This window comes from Ictidomys tridecemlineatus, chromosome 6 (assembly GCF_052094955.1).
Source record: "Ictidomys tridecemlineatus isolate mIctTri1 chromosome 6, mIctTri1.hap1, whole genome shotgun sequence".
NCBI lineage: Eukaryota > Metazoa > Chordata > Mammalia > Rodentia > Sciuridae > Ictidomys > Ictidomys tridecemlineatus.
In genome coordinates, this window is record NC_135482.1 from 108,629,567 (window position 1) to 108,650,698 (window position 21,132).

At 41.9% G+C, this 21,132-nt stretch overlaps 1 protein-coding gene across 14 annotated transcripts in view; it reads right to left on the reverse strand.

Annotated features, from left to right (window-relative positions):
- Positions 1-4,496: 4,496 nt before the first annotated feature.
- Erc1 (ELKS/RAB6-interacting/CAST family member 1) overlaps positions 4,497-21,132 on the reverse strand; it is a 502,961-nt gene continuing 486,325 nt past the window's right edge. For all 14 annotated transcript variants that reach the window (XM_040281166.2, XM_040281167.2, XM_040281165.2 and 11 more), the window contains one exon: positions 4,497-9,969. In XM_040281166.2, the coding sequence (XP_040137100.2) occupies positions 9,832-9,969 (138 nt within the window). In that variant the 3' untranslated portion in view covers positions 4,497-9,831. The remainder of the gene's footprint in view (positions 9,970-21,132) is intronic.

Here is a 21,132-nt window from a genome sequence, read left to right on the forward strand (position 1 = left end):
TCTTGGGGGTGACTGGGAGGGATAACAAGTGGACATCATCAAGGCCAGTTAGCTTTCCTGAGCTCACTGGGAACAGGGAGGGAGTTGGGAGCAGTGCTAGGGTAAAGAGATCTGCCATTCCCTCACCTTTCCAAGACACTCTCCACTCCAGGCCTCAGCCTTCCCATCTGTAGATGATTTCTGTATCTGCAGAGGATTTGGAAACGGCCCTCGAAGTAGGATCTGGTCAGCTTGGGATGACTTTTTACAAAGATTGTGGTTGCATTCCTAAAGATCTAGGTTTTAGGCAAAACAGTAGGGGGACTTCCTCAGCCATGGTGATGACCTTCCCTACATATGGCCGATGCTGCCCCGAGAGTTTCCCAAGCAAGTGTGTTGGTTCACCTGAGCAAATGTAATGGAAGGAATAGCTGCTGGGCACCCATCTAATGCTGTCATGGGGCTTGATGCTTTCCTTGCTTCCTCTCTTATTTAGGTATTATGTGACTGGAAGTGAGCATCACCACCCCTCTTTTAAAAATAAGAAAGCTGAAGTTCAAAGAAATCTGGTAACTTCTCCCAGGCCACACCCCTTGTCAGCAGCAAAGCCAGGGTGGCAGCCAGGTCTTCTCCATTCCTGGCCCACCAGCCTTTATATTCAAGGCCCAGTTTCCCAGTCTCGTCCCTACTCTGACCGGAAATCAGGCAGCTGATTCTTTGCTATTCGGCAGGATGAGCATCCTGTTCTTCCTGTCCCCCACAGGCCTCATAGAGCCTGGAGACAGCCTTGTCTGAGAGGCACAGCTCCTCCTGGACCAGGCCTCGTCTAGGCAGCCCGCCCCATAGGAATGTCCATGATGACAATCTGACAATAAGGCTATCTGCTTCTTTTCTTTTTCCTTAAAGGGCCAGATAGCTCCTAAAAGCTTCAGGATCATCTGACATCAGTACTTAGGATAAAAACCAGAGAAAAACTTTGGGATGGAAAAATGTGGAGTACCTCTGGGCGCCCACTCAGGGATACTATTTATCTTAAGGCCTGGCCTTGGCCACTGTGGGGACAGCAGTGGCTGCAAAACTGACATCCAGAAGTTTTTGCTTCTGGGTTGTATACACAGCACACGTACACTGCACAAAATGCACAATAAGGAGCCTCGGGATGCCAACCCACTAAATGGTGCACAACTCCAGGTCCAAGTTAAGATCACAAACAGATCCTGACCAAAACCTCATTTCTGACAACACTTAAGAACAAAATCATAAAACAAAACAAAAAACTCAGACCCAAGATAAACCAAACAGGAACTATCTCCTGATAGTGAATTCCACCAGACACGGCTTTTTGGCAAGGAGGTTTCAGACATCTAATGGATACGTTTTTTTGCACACATCCGACTCTCCTTTTTATTTCTGGTATTGGGAATTGAACCCAGGGACACTTTACCACTGAGCTATATTCCCAGCCCTTTGTATTTTTTTTTTTTTTTAAATTTTGAGACAGGGTCTCACCAAGTTGCTGAGACTGCTTTGAACTTGTGATTTTCCTGCCTCAGCCTCCTGAGCCCCTGGGATCACAGGCGTGTGCTGCCAAGTCTGGCACAACTCTTTTAAAAGAAGCATGGCTCAAGCTCTTTGGCCTCACAAGCAAGGTTGAAGAGGCCAAAAAAATCTTTGATTTTTAGATTCTCTATCAGAAAATCAGTGGTAACACTCACCTGGTGGAATAATTGAAGATTAAATGAGATCAACTTTGCTAGGGGCCCACCTTTCTGGCATGCAGTGGTAGCTGTGCTGAAAGATGATGTGTGATCCTTAGAGGACCCTCCACATTGCCCTCCCAGCTGGCTTCTCTCTTCATGGCCTGAGGGGTCTTCCACCCTCCTCAGGTCAGCAAGGCTGCTAACTATCCAGTGTTGACAGGTCAGGTGCTTCTCTGGGGAAGAAGACGGAGAAGCACCTTTTCTTTCTTTTTTAAAAAAATATCAGCCCCTGGAAGGCTCCTATTTAATGAGGAGCCAGTGAGGGGTGGAAGGCAGCAGGCATGAGGTGATGCTCTCCCAAGATGGCCTTTCATTTAGGCAATGGGAGCCTTTCAACATCTGGGCCTATCTCACCTCCTTCCACACCACAAATATGGCACCATGTCCCCTCCTTCCTCTTCAGCTTTATCTGTCCATGCTGGGCACTGGCTGTCCCAGAGTCCCCACATACTTTCCCACCTCCCTGTTTTTGCTCATGTGTCCTTGCCTCGCCTCACCCTTGAATGTCTTTGATGGCAAAACTCATCTTGCCAGGTCCAAGCTGAGGATCTCAGGAGCACTGCTGCTCCTGCCTCTCACACCAGGTGTGCCTGGAACTTGTTTTCTCCCCAGATGGGAAGTGGTGACAGCTGTGGTGAAGAATAGAAGGCAGATAGAGCTGGGTCTGAGCTCTAGCCTTACCACATCCCAGCTGTCTGTCCTTGGGACAGCTGTGTAACCAGTGTCTCATCTGCAAAATGGGGTAACAAGACCTCCCTCCTAGGGTTACTGTGAGGATGAGATGGGATAAACCATGCCCAGTTTTCAGAACCAAACCTGGCAGATGGCAAACAGACCATAGCTACTGGTCCTTGTGTCTCTGGTGCCTAGAAATAGGAGTCCCAGTAGTGAACCAAATGCTCTGATGGCAATTTGTGAATGGCAATTGCTTGGGTACCGGGGGAAGTCCATGAATGGTGATGGGACAAGGATAGCGTATTCAGGAAAATTATGAACATACATGAGTAGGGAGAATGTTTTATAATGAACCTCATGTACCCAAAGCCCAGCCTCAATGACTGACTCACTGGCCAACCTCTGTGTTGCCCCCTCTCCAACACACAATGTATTATTTTAAAATAATCTGTAGATGTGAAAATGAATTTTATAATTTATGCTCTTGATGGAGCTTTTAAAAAGGAAAAACATAATCATGTATTACCTTCATTATGACTTGTGGCTTTATTTTACAGAAGGGAGACTGAAAAGTCAAAAGTCCAAGGTTGTCTCCAGAACCCAGGAAAGCCTGTGGATCTCAGACCAGCTTCCTCAGAGCCTCTCTCCTCACTAGAACCTAATGAGTTCTTAGTCATTTTGGGGTCAGCCTGAGATATTCTGCCTAAAAAAAAAAATCAAATAATGGTGGTATTTTCCCAATTTAGAGAAAACCCCAAGTTAATGGATGGAATTTTCAATGGAAAGTTCTGCTCATACGTTTTCCTCAAACCCATGATCCTTGTATCCACTCATCTGCAATTGAGTGCTGGTAGACCACAGAGTGAATAAACAGAAAAAAAAAAAAAGATGAATGGAAAACCCTGGAAACCGTGTAGTTTGACAGCTTTCTGTGGACACATCTGCTTGTGGTTGTGATTTTATGTTGTGTGGGATGATACACGTTCTGCTAGTAAATTGTTAAAATTGTTCCTGCTTCATATGATGAAATCATGGGCAACACTGGTTTCTCAGGCCTGTACATAGTGCCCTGCCTCCCAAGTGCTCCTCCACCTGTCTAGAGACGGAGAAGGGGACAGTGGGCACTAGGAGGCCTGCCAGAAGAATGATGCTTGAGCCAGGCATGGTGGCACATGCCTGTAATTGGAGTGGCTTGAAAAGATGAGGCAGGAGGATTGTGAGTTTAAAGCCAGCTTCAGCAAAAACCAGGTGCTAAGCAAGTCAGTGAGACCCTGTCTCTAAATAAAATACAAAATAGGGTTGGGGATGTGGTGTAGTGGTCGAGGACCCCCGAGTTCAATCCCTGGTATGCTCCTCCCCACAAAATAGATGCCTGACTCTTAGTACCTGAGTCCTCCAGACCCACTCAGTGGGCATCATCATAGCTTACACAGGAGAGGAAGGAAATGCGGAAAGCAGGCTTGCCAATTCCTTTTCAGGGTAGACACAGACATGAAGCTAAGAAGAAAACTCATTCCTATAAAATAAATTCCCTAGAATCATTTCTTATTGTGCATAAGACTTCAGACCAGTACCAAGAGCTGACAATTACAGCCATTTTCACACAGGGTGCCTCCTGACTCCTTTTTACTCATAGTGTTCACACTTTGCTGGCTGATCTAGCACATCAGGGCACTCCCCACTGAAGTGGAAATCTTAGTTCTGAATAAAATCCTCTTGAGACATGACCACGCCTGCCTGGTCTGCCACCTCAGCATGAACAACTCCACTACCCAAGTGGCAGATGATTCTTCTAAGCTCTGGAATATAATCAGATCTGAAATGGAGAACCTGATGTGGACACTGAGGTGTAAAGAAGGAAAAAGGAAATTGGAAAAGACTTTGAAAGATAACTGGAGTTCAGGGAACCTAAATGTGACTTTCTCTGATGAGGACACCCCAGCAGGCCTGAGGGGTACTGTGAGTCCTCCCAACCTTGGACGTCCTGGGGACTGTTGGCCTTTTCCTGTCTTTTCAACATTGCAGGAAATGTCTTGCCTGGATGATGAGACTAAGTGAAAATCAAAGAAAGATGCAACACACTGTTTTTAAATAACTTTATAATTTCCTGATGGATTTAGTTTGTGAATAAAAAAGAAAAAACAAACAAAGTGTTTACAATAATTATCAAGGCAAAGTTGAACAGAACACAATTTCATTGTAATGTTGTTATCTGGTAGGCAACACGACTCCAGCAATCACACACATGTACAGTTGAAGGCAGCAGGTGTGTTTGGATCACAGATACCACCATTTAGGCTGCTGCTGCTGTTACCAAAAGGGACTCAAGCTATAAGGAGCCAGTACCCAGTGCTCCCCAGCTCCCCATTAAAGTGCAACACGTCTCTTCCGAAGCAGGGGAGTCAATCCTAAGTCCCCATCCTGGACATCTTGATGTACATGGCAGGTTCCTGGTCCTGCAGTGAGGCAGACCAGCCCAGAAGGTTGGTATGTGCCCCAGGTAGGTCTAGCTGCTTTAGAGGATGGATGCAATACTGTTGTGGCATGGAAAGAAGGGCTGGGCTGGAGTGCTCTGGTCGAGGAGTGGATTATCTCACTCCAACATGGTTCACTTCCTTTCCTGACCATGGCATCTCTGGGGCCAAGAGAGAGTGCCTAGACCCAGGCAACTTGGGGTCTAAAAAGCTTCAGGGGAAGGAAGTCTAGGGTCTGAAATCAGAAGGAACTGAGTTCTAGTACAATCCATTGCACCTGGATCGCAGGCTCCAGGCAGGCCAATGTCGGCCCTGTTGGATGGTCACTGGATGATATAGCACCAAGTGGGCAGGAAAGAGGTCCTGTGGCCTGCCAGGCAAGGGCTTCAGAGTCAAGCCCAGGTTACCACACAGTATAGGCACACTGGGCTGGGACCAACATGGGGGTGAGGGTGCTTCTGGGTCATCAACTTTAAAACCTCTACTCAGAGGTCCTGAGGATATATAGGAAAATCCTGGCACAATTGAGTCTCTGAACCCCCAGATTCTCATTCCTTTGACTAAGCAGTTGTCAGCTGCATCCAGGCAGTCACCTACCTGGAGTATGGTCATTGTGTTTCCCAAGGGGCTGGCCAGGCTGCCACCTTGGCCAAAGGGAGGACGGGGAGGAGTTTGGCTGCCCCATAGCTTGAATTCCTTTATTAAAATGATATTGGTTTGCATTTTAAAAACACAGCTCTTTTAATTTTTCAGTTCTACAACTACTTTTTAATATTTTAATGTTTTCAACAATGGACACAAAGTAATTGCCCCGATTCTCTGGATCACACAGACAATATCAACAAGCAGAGAAACGAAAGAGGAGGTGGGATGTGTCAGAAGTCCACTCCCTCAAATCAATCCTTAAAACCACTTCTCTTCCGAAAGGGGCAGGAGGAGAAATACCTACAACAGGGTCACAGTACGTGCCAAACACATTGGAAAAAATCAGGAGACACTTGGTTACAGTTTTGACACTAAAAAGTTTGGAAACAGTTTTTGCTTAAAAAGAGTAGGTGAAGATAGCCATTTTGTTCAGAAGGATTCCCCTATAATGCATGTTTTCTTCTTGTCTTAGTTCACATGGGGGAAAATTGCAGATTCTTTAAAAAAACATTTCTTTGAATGTTTCCAGTCTTTTCCTGAGAAGCCCAGGGATTGGCAGTGGTGGAGGGTTGGACAGTGGGCTCTGCAGAGGGCGGCTTGCTGCCACGCAGTCCATTCTCTTCTTGCCCTTTTTCCTCAGGTCTGATCTCTGCAGTAGGGAGATAAGGCTGGGGAGGCAGATGTGAAAGTCATTGACACTGCTGACACAGGGTCCACTGGGACTTAGGAAAGGCCACATGAGCGTCACATTCTATTGGTGAAGTATTTCTTGCTTTGCTCTTTCCTCAAAGACGCCATGGGTAATCAATAGGCCGATGCGTAAGTAATGCAGTCAAACAGGTGGGCACAATGTGTCTGGGGCCAGCAGGATTCCCTAATAGCAAGTCCAAATGCCAATCTGGACCCTCAATGAGGGATGGGATGTTAGAACATCAGTGGACTAAACTCTGTGGTGACTTCCCCTCCCTCTTTTGATTCTGGGGAGTGGGTGAGCCAATGAGCTCCTCATGGAATACCAAATAGATTTCAATTGACAAAAAGTTGCAAGTCACATTGTCACTAGCAACATTGATTGTGGTCTTAGGTCCAGTCTGCTTTCCTAGTATTTCTAAAGCCCACATTTAAGGAAGAGAGACTCACTTAGATATTCTTTGACAGTAAGATACAAACAAGAACAAAAGTTAGTGCTGAGGTGGATCTGGGGATTCCCTTCATATTTCTTAGTATGTTAAAGCTCACTTGAAGTCTTTTCCCTTTCAAATGGTATACGTGTCTTCGTAAATCTCAATTCAGACACTTTTCCAATGACTCAATGAATACCTGGGATAGAGGTATATGAAAAAATGAGAAACTCACATGGTATTTCTTCTGTCATGAGTCCCAGGTTGGTTTCTATACCCTCTCTTTCTAGTCCTCCTCATGCCTGATCTCGATTTGGGGTGCAGATGTGAAGTGCTAAAGGGCAACAGACTTGACAATGGGATGGATACATGTGAGGAAGGTTGTAGGCAACCTGCAGTGAGTCCTTAAGGCAATAAACCTCCTGGATCAGTGAGTGGCCTTGTGAAACTATGAATGACAGAGGGTCATGGAACAAGTCCCAGTGTGATGGGAGTTGCGCAGTTAGTAGGTGTTAGCTCTATGAATTATCTAAATTCAGTAAGATGCTCTCAATGATAGAAACCAAATTAACTGTGCCCCTGCAATATAAAGGCAGGCCATATTCACTGTTAACTTTAGCTAAACTGTCCCCACAATCATTTGAGATGCCAGATCATCACCCAAGAAGGATCAAGGAGTTTACCACTATGGTGCATAGATACCAGACAGCTGATGTCTGTCCCAGAAATTTTTCCTCCCAGAAGCACCTGTCACAAAGGGCTTCCTAAGTCTTTCTGGAGGGAAGTGATGGGAAAGACTGAAATGAAAGGGGAAAGAGGACAGTGATAAATACAGTACATAGGCAAGGTGCCAAGCATGGCCTCTGATGAGAAGGGCCAAAGGGGTGGGTCTAGGGAAGCCTCTTGATGCTGTCCCTTGCTAGCCAGAGAAGCTGGCCAGTGCCTGTGCCAGGCTGCTTCTGTGGACATGGGCTCTTCTCCCATTTTCTCTGCTCTGCTGTAGCCCTGTGAAGCTGTTTTTATACCTCAGTTCTTTACATTACAGAGGGTAAAGAGATTCTAATACTCCAATTCTGAAATACTGAGGGCTTTCTCTATGATTTATGAGAAGTGCAGTAAATAAAGAGAACTGAGGTAACTGACCACCAATGACCACCACTTACCATCTAGCCCCTGTGCCCAGCTCAGCCATCAGGAAGTATCTCAGTGAAAGGTTTATGAGTAGAGTACATTTAAACCTCTGATAAGGAACTCCACAGCTTCTCAAGTAGGAAGGGACTGTGTTATGGCAGGGAAGGAGGAAACCTAGAGACCTGACTATGTGAAGATCCCATTGGGCAATCAATGGGCTAATGCTTAAGTAATGCAGTGGACTTCACAGGCAGCATTGAACTCTCAGTGAGTAACTAGGGAAGGACAGAGGAGAAAATGCAAGACAAAAACATTTATTCTAGCAACTGTTATGAGAAGATTTGTGTGTTCAGGGGTTCCTGGTGGTAGAGGTGGTCAAAGGGCCAGATTTGGGGTAAGCCCTCTATTTCTCAGTGACATATATATTTTACACAACTACCATTGTCTAAGCCTTGGGCAAAATGTCCCCTGAAATGCCAATTCTTCAACTGGATTTGCTACTGTAGGGTTGACTTTCTGATTTCATCAAGGAGCTGAGTTCCATGAGGTGAATGCAATGTGTTAAGAAATCACTGTCTACAAGCAGACACTTTTTAAAGGAAACAACAGCAAAAATTCTGAACCACCACAAATCCTGCAGGCAAATAAAGGACCGTCACCCCAAACCACCAATTCTATGATACTGAGAAATGCTGACTTGTGACAGACTTTTCTAGAAGATACTTTCTAGATGGGGAGTGGACTTGGGGATACTTGCCCAGCATGTGTGCTGCCCTGAGTTCAATTCCTAGCACAGCAAGGGGGGAAAAACGCTGAGGGAGGGGACAGGTAAGCTTTTTATTGCTTTGACTCAATCAGATGTCTCAAAGAATCCACTCTATCTCTTCCTCACTGAAAAGACATTTCAACAATGAGTGTCTAACATGTTGACTTGTATGCAGTTGCCATTTCATAAATATTCTCAGAAATAATTGAGGGAATGTATGTGGGATAAGTCAAACTCAACTTTTGTCAAAAGAAGATTCTATGTATTGCATGGGGCTGTGATTCTGAAAGAGAAGTCAAGAATAAAGTAAAAGGGTGAGGGATGGATCATACATGTCAGCAGAGCAGAAGCTGGGGACAGGGGTGTGGAGGCAGAAAGCATACTGGGAGATGTTCCGGAGAAACCAGCCTAACTGACCCAAAGAAGATCACTTTCTAGAGCAGCAAGGCTGAAGGTGGTGATGTCAGGGCTCCATGTGTCACACCCCTCTTCTCTTTCAAACAGAGGTATTTGACCTAGTGATGAAGTAACATAAGAAGAAGGGTCTTAAAAACAAGGGAGAGCAGGGGAAGAACTGTTCACATCCTCCTCTTGTGAACTGAGGAACAGCAAAGAAGAGTGAGACAGACAGGACTGGGATGAAGATTTAAAACTTGGGGTTGAATGCCTGCTAAGCCTGCAAGAAGCCTGTCTGCACCCCCTGTGTAAAACACTACACAGGAGAAGAAAACAGGACCATAAAGAGAAGAGTTGGGTTTCCATTGTCTCTGATCTCCTTCCCTCCTCTCATTTTGAGATTTTTTTTTTTTTAACACCCTTTTAGAAGAAAGCTCCCATTGTGATATTCCAACACTTAACTCTCTGGCCCACGGTGAGGATTCTCTCAGCATGCTGAACTCTGAGGAGATTTCAGATTTGGTTCTCACATCAGAGGACGATGGAAGGTGAGTGGACTCTACTTCACGGCCCTCTAAGAACAGAGCCACCAGCTTCCCCAGCTCCCCAGTGCTGATGATTGGAGGCTAGTTCTTCATAGAGATGTGGTCATTTACCACCTTGGACGTCAAGGACATTAGTGTAGAGACAACATTTAAAGCAGAAAGGCGGAGCAAGATGACAGACGTACAAACAGGCTGGAATCGCACTTCTTCAAGTGAGCAAGACATCATGTGGTTTGTAGTGTATGGTGCTAAGAAGTTCCTGGATGCCTATTCCTCATAGTTTTCCTTTCTTGCCTCCTCTCTGGGGCTGCTGGGCTGGTCACTCCCCACGAAGCAGGGTCAGGACGACTCTTCCAGTGCATTGACCACTTGCTCCAGGATGTCAGGGCAGTGGTCTGCTATCTGCTGAAGAATGGCATTGGCAAACTCCTGCAGTTCTGCATTGTCCCGTTCGCCTTTTTCCAACTCATCCTGAAGCTGAAAGGGAAAGGAGAAGTGGATTTCAGGTAAAATAAAATTAAAAACTATTTACATTGAGTTAAGAATTATTGCTCATTAATAAATGACAAAAGAGGTGCTTTCTATGTGAAGTCTCCCTTCATCAAAATTGAAAAGTATGAAAGTAAACATCAAGGGGCCGGGGATGTGGCTCAAGCAGTAGCGCGCTCGCCTGGCATGCGTGCGGCCCGGGTTCGATCCTCAGCACCACATACAAACAAAGATGTTGTATCCGCCGATAACTAAAAAATAAATAAATATTAAAAATTCTCTCTCTCTCTCTCTCTTAAAAAAAAAAGTAAACATCAAATATTTCTTCATGAAAATGAAGACGTTAATGACTAGTTCCAAGCCCAAAGCTGGTGACCTGCAGAGTTGGGATTCAACCTTCCTCTCATTCTAGGTGGTATCTTGTTTTTTCCACTGTGCTGCAGTCTCACATTCAGTAGTGGGAGGGGGCTCTTATGACCTCAAATAGAATCTTAACCTTAGAGGGTTCTTCCCCCTTGGAGGACGAGTCCCCTCGACCAGGGGTGCTTTTGGGGCTTCCTCCGCCACCCTGGTTGGAGGGCTCTCCCCCCTCGGGGAGGGGTCCCCTTGACCCAGATTGCGGTGGGAACTCCCCCCTACACCCCAGTTTGAGGGCTATTGCAGTGCTCCTTGTTCTAGGGACACATATAATTAAAAGGACTTTTGCGTCTGTTCTACTGCTTTTATTTAGTACGCTAGACTCTTTGGCCTGCTCATTTACCTAAAGAGATTATTTTGAGAGATATAAGATAGTCCACATGTTTAGGAAAAAGCATATTTCTAATTTTCTATTTGCTTTCAATACCCTCTTTGACATTCCTTTAAGCATGTTAGCCGAGTGCCTACTATGTGTTAGGTAGTGAAAGATGAATGACTTTGGTCCTTGTCCTAAACCCATTTAGGTTAACAGAGGAGACAAGCATATTAACAGACAAATTATAACCCAGCACAGTAAGGACCAGGATGAAGCATGTGCTGAGAGGGGAATGTAATGACTATTTCCTCTTGGAGGAGACGGAGAAGGTGTTACTAAAAGGTGCCTGGTATGTGGGTCTTGAGAACCAAAGAGGAGTCTGTCTGAAAGATCAAAGGCAGAAAAGGCCTTGGAGCAGATGAGGCAAATGTAGATGTGTGGAGTGAGGAAGGGCTTGGCACAGACTAGGGAAATGTGAAACACACAGCACGGCTGGAGGCCAAGGTGAGGGGACTGGGAAGAGTGACAGGAATGCAGCTGAAAAGACAGGTGAGGGCCAGGCTGTGTACGTGAAGCTAGGGAGTTCAGATGCAATCTGGTTAAAACCCAAACCCAAACCAAAGCTCCAAGAAAGAGGAGGTCCAAGTTTAAAACTGTACAGTGACATGAGCACCTTCATCTTCTTAGAAAGATGCATTAGGAGATAAGAAGGACATGCTGGATTGAGTGGAGGGAAGACTACTTCAAGAGGCTACTATAGGAAGCCCAATAGAGCTGAGGTGGCTGAAAACTAAGGGAGGCTCAAGGCCTTGGGGAGGAACACACACACAAAGACACATTAGCTTTTTCAAAGTTGAGTTCAGTGAGTGAGAATAGAAAACTATTTTTAACAATTTCAGCTGGGGATGACAATTTGAGGAAGTGCAGATTTTAGGAAAGAAAAGAGGGAAATAAAAAACTGAGTATAAAGTGTAGTTAAGAACACTGGCTCTGGGGTTAGGAGGCCTGGGTTTCAATGGCTGCTCTGCCCATTATTAATTTATATGACCTTGACCCCTCATCTGTAAAACAGGACCATAACATTGTTTCAGAGTTGTTTCAAGTATTTAATGAAACAGTCATATAAAGTGCAGTGTAATGCCTGGCACATTAAAAATGCTCGATGAATATTTAGATGTTAAAATTATTATTGCTGTTGTTATCAAATAGATAAGATCACCCGAAAGAGCAGGGAAATTAAAAAGCAAAGAGAACCAAATTCTAATTCCACTGCTGTTATAATCTAGATGCTCTGAGTCAAGAATTATCAAACATAAAAAGTCAAGAAATATACCTAATACCCTTCCTTCTGCTAAATGTTGACTAAGAGACCAGAGCATTTGAGGGTGAGAATTAAGACTACAGTAGGTTCAATATAAATACCCTTCAACATAAATACCTGCATGTAGTTTTAAAGTTATAATTCTAATATTCTAGGACTGTTAGAAGAGACAAACTGAAGTATGTAAAATATTCACTCAAAAAGTATTACCTGAGTGGCCAATAAAAAGAAATGAAGTCCTTATGTATGATACATTATTTAAACTACATTATATTTAGTGTATCTTATAAGTGAAAGAAGCCAATCATAAAATACCACAAATTTACGCCCCTTTGGGTACTGGGGGTTGAACTCAGGGGCACTTTACCCTTGAGCTACTTTCTCATCTAATGAATCTACTGACTTACATATCTGAAATGGGAAAATTGTATGGTATGTGAATTATATCAATAAAAATAAAAAAATTGTGCAGTACATACCTACAATGAAGAAGAAATTAAAATACTACTGTCTTTAGTTGAGCAGAAAGGGGAGAGGGAGGAGGAAATTTCTCAAAGAATGTGGAGGTTGGCAGTAATGGACAGAAAAAGGGTAATTTAAAGTGGAAAGACAGTATGAGCTATGGCAGCAGGTAGAAAAATGTTGCTGGCAGTGCAGGAATATAGAAATTTTTGGATCTTGACAGAATAACCCCAGCTTTTCGAGAATGACAAAATGCTCCTGGGCTGGTCAGCCTTGGGCATTACCCCTCGGAGAACCCCCTTCTATTACACAGATTCAGTGAAGCCACACCTAGAGACCTGTATTCCATTTCAGACACCTCATTAACAGAAAGATGGAGGCAAACTGGAAAGAGTTCAAAGAAAATGGCAGGCATGACTAAGAAGCTGAGAGGATAATTTTATGAGGCAGGATTAGAAGAACTAAATATATAGACCCAAAATGAGTAAAAAATAAGGGGAGGGAATGTGATTATTACCTATGAATGTCAGGAGGGTGTAAACAATAAGTGGGGAGAGTGACTTAGCACCACAGGAGGAAGTATAACTAGAAGTGATGGAATGAGATTAGGGGAAAAAGAAAAAAAAAAAAAACTAGAGGTAGACTATAAGGCTTTGCTTTTCCCAAAGTCTAATGAATGACTTACTTGGGAAAAGGTATTTAAAAATAGAGGGGATCAGAAGGATCAAAAGGTTTAGAGAAGGAAGTGTTCCTTCAGTAGCTGGAGCTGCTTTCCATTTGGTAGGCCTTTCTCTGTTCTCTAGGGATTCTGCATTTTTCGAATTTTACCAGTTTTATATGTGGGCATGGCTCAGCCGGGAGAAGTTTCATTGACACCTGATCCATTAGATGCTAAAATTTCTTGACTTGAAATAAAACTCAGCGATCACCCTCTCCTGTAAAAGTAGAATTGCTTCCTCCCTCCCTTCCTTTCAAGTGCTCTACTACTGAGCCACAGCAGCCCAGCCTTGAGATTACTTTTAAAATGAGGGTGTTTATTTCACCAACTTTGAAATGCAAAGCTTTGGTTATTCTCAAGTCAAAGGAGTACAGAAATGTGTGTTTAGATCACCTAGGAAAGTAACCACGTGAAGTGACCAAACAAAAATGTAGACAGATGTGTTATACCACACAGGTGTGAAAACAATTCCTGAGATGGATTAGTACCTTGCTACTTTAAAATATTTTGTTAACGTGTATGTCACACGTAAAAAGGAAGTTTTTTTTTTTTTAAGGTTTTGGAATGTAGTAGATTCTACGGATACATTGGGAAAGGTGTATTCTAGCTTCTGAGATTTAACACATCAGATGACATCAGATGTCACTCAGGATGTTTTTGCTGCATTCTTTCTTTTTTGATGCCAGGATGGAACCCAGGGCCTTGCACATGTTAAGCGGTTGCACTACCACAGAATGCACCCCCAACTCCTCTTGCTGCTATCTACCCCTTGCCTGCTGCCCATGACCCCTCTGCCTGACTATCTTCTTCCCCTTCCCTCCCCTTGTAAGAAAGGTCCCATTCAGGGTTAAGGCCAAAAGAGAACTTTCCAAATGGCAAACGTGTAACATTTAAAATTTAATGAAAATGTTTCTTACATCTCAGTTTCAATGAATTAATTCCTTTTTCCCTTTTCCTTTCCTTGTTAAGGTTACAAATCCAATCACAGTGGAAGTAAGACTGAGCAATCTAGCAAGAGTTTCTATTTCCTATAGCATTAGTTTGGATCTGAAATGACTCTCATCCCTGCAAAGTCCCTAGCCTGTGGTGCCATTGGTTGGTAGGACCTTTAAGAGGTGAGGCCTAATGGGAGAAAGTTAGTCAAGGGCGGGGGCATGTAAGCTACAAGGTGAGAATGTTCCTTTACCATGCAATCCTGCCATGATGTGCTGCCTTGTCACAGGGCCCCCAAAGCAATAGGGCCAATCAATCCTGGACTGAAACATCCAAACTGTAAGCTAAAAACAAATCTTTTTCTCTTTATGACTTGATTATCTCAGGTATTTTTTATAGCAATGGAAAGCTAACATACCTGTTCTAAACTTTCTAACAGTGGCAGGCTAATTCCACCACCGAAACTACTACAGTGAAAAATGATACCTTCTTGTTTATTCTGTAAACATCACAGTTTGTAGGCAGCATATAAGTTCATATGACCCCCCCTCAAGATATAAAGACAGGTTTTTGTCTATGTATTGACAGTTTTACATCTAGAGACAAACAACAAAATGCCTAAGAGCATACACAGAGTAAAACAATTTATACTAAGTTGCAAAACAATTTTGGTCCCATGAACTGGCCAGCTCTTCCTATAATTTAAGCATCCTCCCTACATAAAATAGAAAATATCCACAAAATGTTCCTTCAGCCTCTCAGGTACCTTAGGATTTTGTGGTAGGGCTTTCTCCCCACAAACCTTACTCTAACACTCTGGGGAAGTGGACCTAAAATGTACACTTATGTACCTCCAGTAGACAAAATATATTCTGCTTAAAGAAATAAGGATTTCAAAATGTAGATTAGGATGACCATGAGGGCAGCAAGTCTGGCTACTTCAAGCATCCTGCATATAGTATCTGGTGGTATCAGTGGTAAAGGGCACAGTACCCACAATGGCTCTGTAATGTTTACTGTGTAAGCAACCAACCTAGGGAAACTGTTCGTAAGGTAGCACCATACACAAAACATCTCCCCTCAAAATGACCCCACAATGGTCTTTGTTCCTTTTTCTTCTCCAGGCTAACAGGGCTCCCCATTCACATGCTTGAGCCCTTCCTCCACAACCATGTTCCTTCAACCAAATCTGTGTTTCCTACCTCTCCCTTCCCTGGTCTTTCACTATGGCTCCGGAGGGCACTCAGATCCCTCCCACTCTCTTTAGAATCTGCATCCCTCTCAAGATAGCTGCAATTTTTCTAGCTCACTATCAAACATCTTAGAAAAATAGTCCATATTCACTACCAGTTTCTCATTTCCCTCCTTAATAACTAGAAATGAACTGCTTATGATTCAATGAAATCACTTTATTAAAAAAATTACTAAAGACCTCAACAATTAAAACCATGAAACTATTTAGAGAAATTAAAAATGTCATAAATGGAGGAATATAACAAGGCCAAGGATATAGGAAAAGTCACTAATTGTATTAATTATGCTCAAACTAATTTATAGGCTCAATGCGATCCAAGTAAAAATCCTGGCAGCTGTGTTCATATGTAAATTGTCAAGCTGATTCCAAAACATAGGTGGGAATGCAAAGAGCTAAGAATAGCCAAACCAATCTTAAAGAACAAAGTTAAGAAATTCTCTTACTAAAAAGCTATAGTCATTGAAATATTTAATACTGGTATAAGAACAGACGTATAGAACCAAGGGAACAAAAAAATCCACAAAATCTTTATATATATATATATATATATATATATATATATATATATGATCACTTGATTTATGACAAGGGTGGCATGCTGTACAGTGAAGGGATGGATTTTCTGATATGTGATGAGGCTGTATGAAAAAAAATGTTTTGATCCCTATTCATACATACACAAAACAAATTCCTGTTGGACAATAAATATAAGTGTGAATGATTAAAATAATGCACTGAAAGAAAACATAGGAGAGATCTTTAGGGAATGCAAAGATTTCTTTCCACCTTTTTCTTTTTGTAGCTAAGGATCGAACCCAGGGTCTTGTGGATGCTAGGTAAATGTTCCACCGCTGAGCTACATCCCTAGCCCCAAAGATTTCTTAAAGAGAACACAAAAAAGCATTAAGTATAAAGAGAGAAAATTGATAAGTAGGATCTATATTAAAATTAAGAACTTCTCTTAAAAGACACCATTAAGAGTGAAAAGGCAGCCAACAGATAAGATATCTGTAATACATTATGTGATAAATGACTCCTATACATCAAGAAGAAGAAAAACAGTAATTAAAAAAAAGGTGAGAGTGCAAATATCCTTTAATATCTGCAAGGGATTTGGTATCCCCTGTGGATACCAAAATCTACTGAGGCTCAAGTTCCTTATTTGAATGGCATAATATCTGCATATAAACTATGTATATCCTCCCTTACACATCATCTCTAGATCACTTAGAATACTTAACACATTGTAAATACCATGCAATTAGTTGTTACACTGTACTGTTTAGGGAAAAATGATAAGAAAGATGGTCCATCCACTTTTGATACAGCTGCAATCATTGCAGGACTAATTACATTGTATACAAATGAGACATGAGGCAAGCAATGCTCAAACGAATGCTAGAGAGAGATTGAGGAAGTATGGAATGGTGGAAGGCTACAGCAGGGTATACCTATATATCACTTCAGTCTCATGGACTCAGTGTAGTGCCTGGTGCATGGCAAATTCAAATTTTGTTCTTCAGAACACTCTGGAAAAATTTTCCAAATATTTTGATCCGTGGTTAGCTGAATTTAAAGGCCAACTGAATGCTGGAATAACTAACAAACATAAAAAGGTATTTGTCACTAATTTTATTAATTCAGGAAAACGCAAGTTTAAAATCACTATGAGGGGCTGGGGATGTGGCTCAAGCGGTAGCACGCTCGCCTGACATGCCCCGGGTTCGATCCTCAGCACCACATACCAACAAAGATGTTGTGTTCGCCGAGAACTAAAAAATAAATATTAAAAATTCTCTCTCTCTCTCTCTCTCTCTCCTCTCTCACTCTCTCTTTAAAAAAAAATCACTATGAGGGGCTGGGGTTGTGGCTCAGTGGTAGAGTGCTCGCCTTGCACATGTGAGGCACTGGGTTCAAACCTCAGCACCACAAAAAAATGAAATAAAGATATTATGCCCACCTACAACTAAACAATAAATATTAAAAAATAAAAAATAAATAAAATCACTATGAGATACCATAGTGACTAACTTCTAAAAAGACAGATATACCAAGTACTGGGAAGGGTGCAGAACCACTTGACCTCTCATACACTTCTGGCTGGAGTGCAAATTGGTGTAACACTATGGAAAACTGGTAGCGTCTACTAAAATTGAACATAAGTATACCTTATGACTGAAACAACTGGACTTTTAGGGATATGTAAATTCAAAAAGGACATGGACAAGAGTATTTATGGCAGAATATTGCAATTACCCAAACCTTGGAGTAACCTAAGTGTTTATCAATAACTGAATGATAAATAAGTTATGCTATATTTATACAGTGGAATATCATGTGGCAATGAGAATGAACAGAGTACACGTATAACAAAATAAATGCATTCATAAACATCATATGGAACGAAAGAAGTCAGACACAAAATAGTCTGTACTGCATAATTCTAGGTATGTAAAATTTAGAAACAGGCAACACTGATCTGTGGAGTTAGAAGTCAGGCCACCCTTGGAAAATGAGGGTGACTGGAAAGGTAACAGGGGTTTCTGAGGTGCTAGGTGCTGGTAAGGTTCTGCTTCTTGTTCCGGGTATTGTCATAGGAGTATGTACAACACTCACTGAGCTGTCTACCTAGACTTTCTGTGTGTATGCTATATTTAAAAACTTAAAACAACACAACAACAACAAAACAGCACCAAACCCCAAAGATTACCTAATTATATGACCCATCAGTCTTTATGCATACCTGACCCTGATCTCCTTCTAAAGTTTCTCCCCTTTGAGTCCTGAAGCATCCACATTCTTCTGGTCTTCCTCTGCCCATCCCAACATTCCTTCTCCATTCTGGTGCTATTCTTCTTCCTTTGGATCAATCCCTCTGTTCTAGAGGTCTAAGGAGACTTTCCACCATTCTTCATGCCCCCCAACCCCTGATGCCCCTTGGTGCTGGGGATGAAACCCAGACCCTTGTGCCTGTTAGGCAAGTGCTCTACCACTGGGCTAAACTCCCAGCTTCTGTTCTTCCTCTTATACCCTCTGCCTAGGTAATCTTGTCTAACTTTAGCTTTTAAAAGGAGACAATAATAACAGCAATTAATTTATTGGGCATTTATTACAGGCCAAGTATTATTCTAAGTGCTTTAGTGTATTAACATATTTAATATATTTTCTTTCCAGTTTAATAATGTTTCTTTTAGAGGTAGTTTTGCTCTCAAAAATCACAGAAAAATCTCAAATGACACAAAAGAAAATTATATAATGAATCTTCTATGTCCATATCATCTAAATATAACTATCATGCAGGTATGACAACATAATTATGACTCTAGCTCCCCTCTCTTTCTTGAGTTTCAGATTTACATTTTTAAGGAGTTGATAAAGATCTTTTCATGAATACTCCACATCAAATCATACTATGTAATAAACTGTTTTCACCTATTAATTACTATAAAGTTTTTTTGTGTGATTAAATATTCTTATAAAACACAATTTTAATGGGGTACACTTAATCTGTTTAATGGAGGTACCATTAGTTAACTATTTCCCATGATTAGAAATTTAGTTTATTTTCAAGTTTTTATTTCTATAAATATTCATGTATTGAGCTTTCTTTCTTGTACATAAGTTTTCATGTGTTTATGACTGTTTACTTAAAATTCCTGGGTCAAAGAGGTATATATTTCTTTAAAGTTTTAGACATGTGGCCAAACTGATCTAAAACAATTGTACTAATTTTTAGTCCACAAAAGGCATATAAGGGTGGCCCCTCTTTCCTCATCCTCACTATAGACTGGGGAATTAAACCAACCAACCAACCACCCAAATCTTCCCAACATGGTAGGGCTGTTTCTGCTTACATTTCTTTTCATTAGCAGTAGAGCCAAAAGTTGAGGCCATTTAACAATGCCCTCATTGGCCACTTCCTTGAGTTTCCTGTTAATGCCTTTGAAGATTATGTTTCTTTTGATTTTGTTTCTTCATTTATGTTCTGGTTATAACCCTAACACAAGGTCTCACAACCTAGCATTGTTTGTTGCAACATCTTCATAACCACTTCATTATGGTGTAAGAGTAATCTTTCTAAACCAAAATAGAATAGGCTCTCTCCTCTTCTACTGTCTTAAATGACTTCCTACCTTCAATAAAGAGTGCACACTTTCTGGCATGGCAGCCTGTTCCAAATGCATCTCCTCGTACATTAACTTGCCACTCCTTGTCTTTGATTTTCCTTTGATGTGGTTCGTTTGGTCTAGAATGCGGCCAATCTTTTCTCTTACACACTTGTCTTCTCTAACTTTCTCATCCTTAATGGCTGAGCTCAATCATCTACTTTCCCTGAGAAGCCTGTCCTAGTCAGCAGTGAATACTGATAATAGTGTTCACTCTGTCTTCTGTTTCTGTTGATTATATGTTTAACTCTCCAACTCTCTGCAAATTCCTCAATAAATTGTTTTTTTATATATGGATGCTGTGTAGCAAAATACCTGCACATAGTAGACAATTTAAAAATGATCAGTGAATGCAATAAAGGAATAGACACTGACCATGGGGAAAAGCCTTGATAACTTTCTGAAGAGCTTTTATTTTCTGCAATATTGAGGATCAAATCCAGGGCAAACGCTCTACCATCGAGCTACCCCCAGACCCTAAATAGCTTTTTAAGATCACCTCTGAAGGGTTCTCAGATCAAGACTGTAATGGACTGGGAGTGCAGCTCAGTGATACATCACCTGTCGAGCACATGCAAGGCCCTGAGTTTAATTCCAGCACTGCATTAAAAAACAACAAAACCAAAATAAATCAAACAAGAAACCAACAACAACAACAAAAAATCCTTTAGTAGATACTGGGACACATAAACTATACACTATAGCATTCTACTCTGCTTAAAATTCTCAAAAGATGGAGTATAGGACACACATAGAATATGAAGGTGGCCTCTGGCAGGAATTTTCTGGCTTTTGTCTGCTGAATGTTATTATAACGTATTCTGTTCTTAGTAGCTGTTCCAACCCTCCTTGAACTTGGAGTAGTAATATGATTTCTAGAGGGACTTGAGCCAAGAATCACAAATGCAATAGCAACTCCATCTGAATGCTCAAAGCAACATGCACTGGAAGCGTACGCAGCAGTGGGGAAGGGGAGCATGCCTCAGCCTAGAGCTTAACAAAAAGCTGGACAGAGGAAGCTCTGAAGGAAAACTGAAGTTCTACAGCATCACACCAAACAAGGGCACTGTTGTAAAAAGAGCTGGCTATGTGGGAAAGTACTCCAATCCCTTTTCTGCTTTCAGTGCAGAGAACACAGCTCACACTGATGGACAAAGAATGATAAGGAAGTTAAATGAGCTGAATGGAAGAACAGAAGAACACAATGACTCAGGGACATTACCCTAGAACATCTACTGCTCAGCACAGGTTGTGATTCTAGAGAGGCTATCCACAGCCAAGTTGAGATGTTATAGAGAAGTACTAGAAATTCATGAAGTAAAAAAATCCTTTTTTTTTCTTCTTCTTCTTCTTTTTTTTTTTTTTTTTTTTTGGTGCAGTGCTGGGGACTGAACCCAGGGCCTCACACATCTTAGGGATTCACTACCATTCAGCCATACCTCCCAGTCCTGGAAATTCTTAAAGAGAGAAAATAACTAAGTATTCTGAACACTTGGCCTCATTTTAAGGTAAACAACTCTCCATGCATAGTCACAAAGGATGAGGTAAAAGGGAATAAGTATT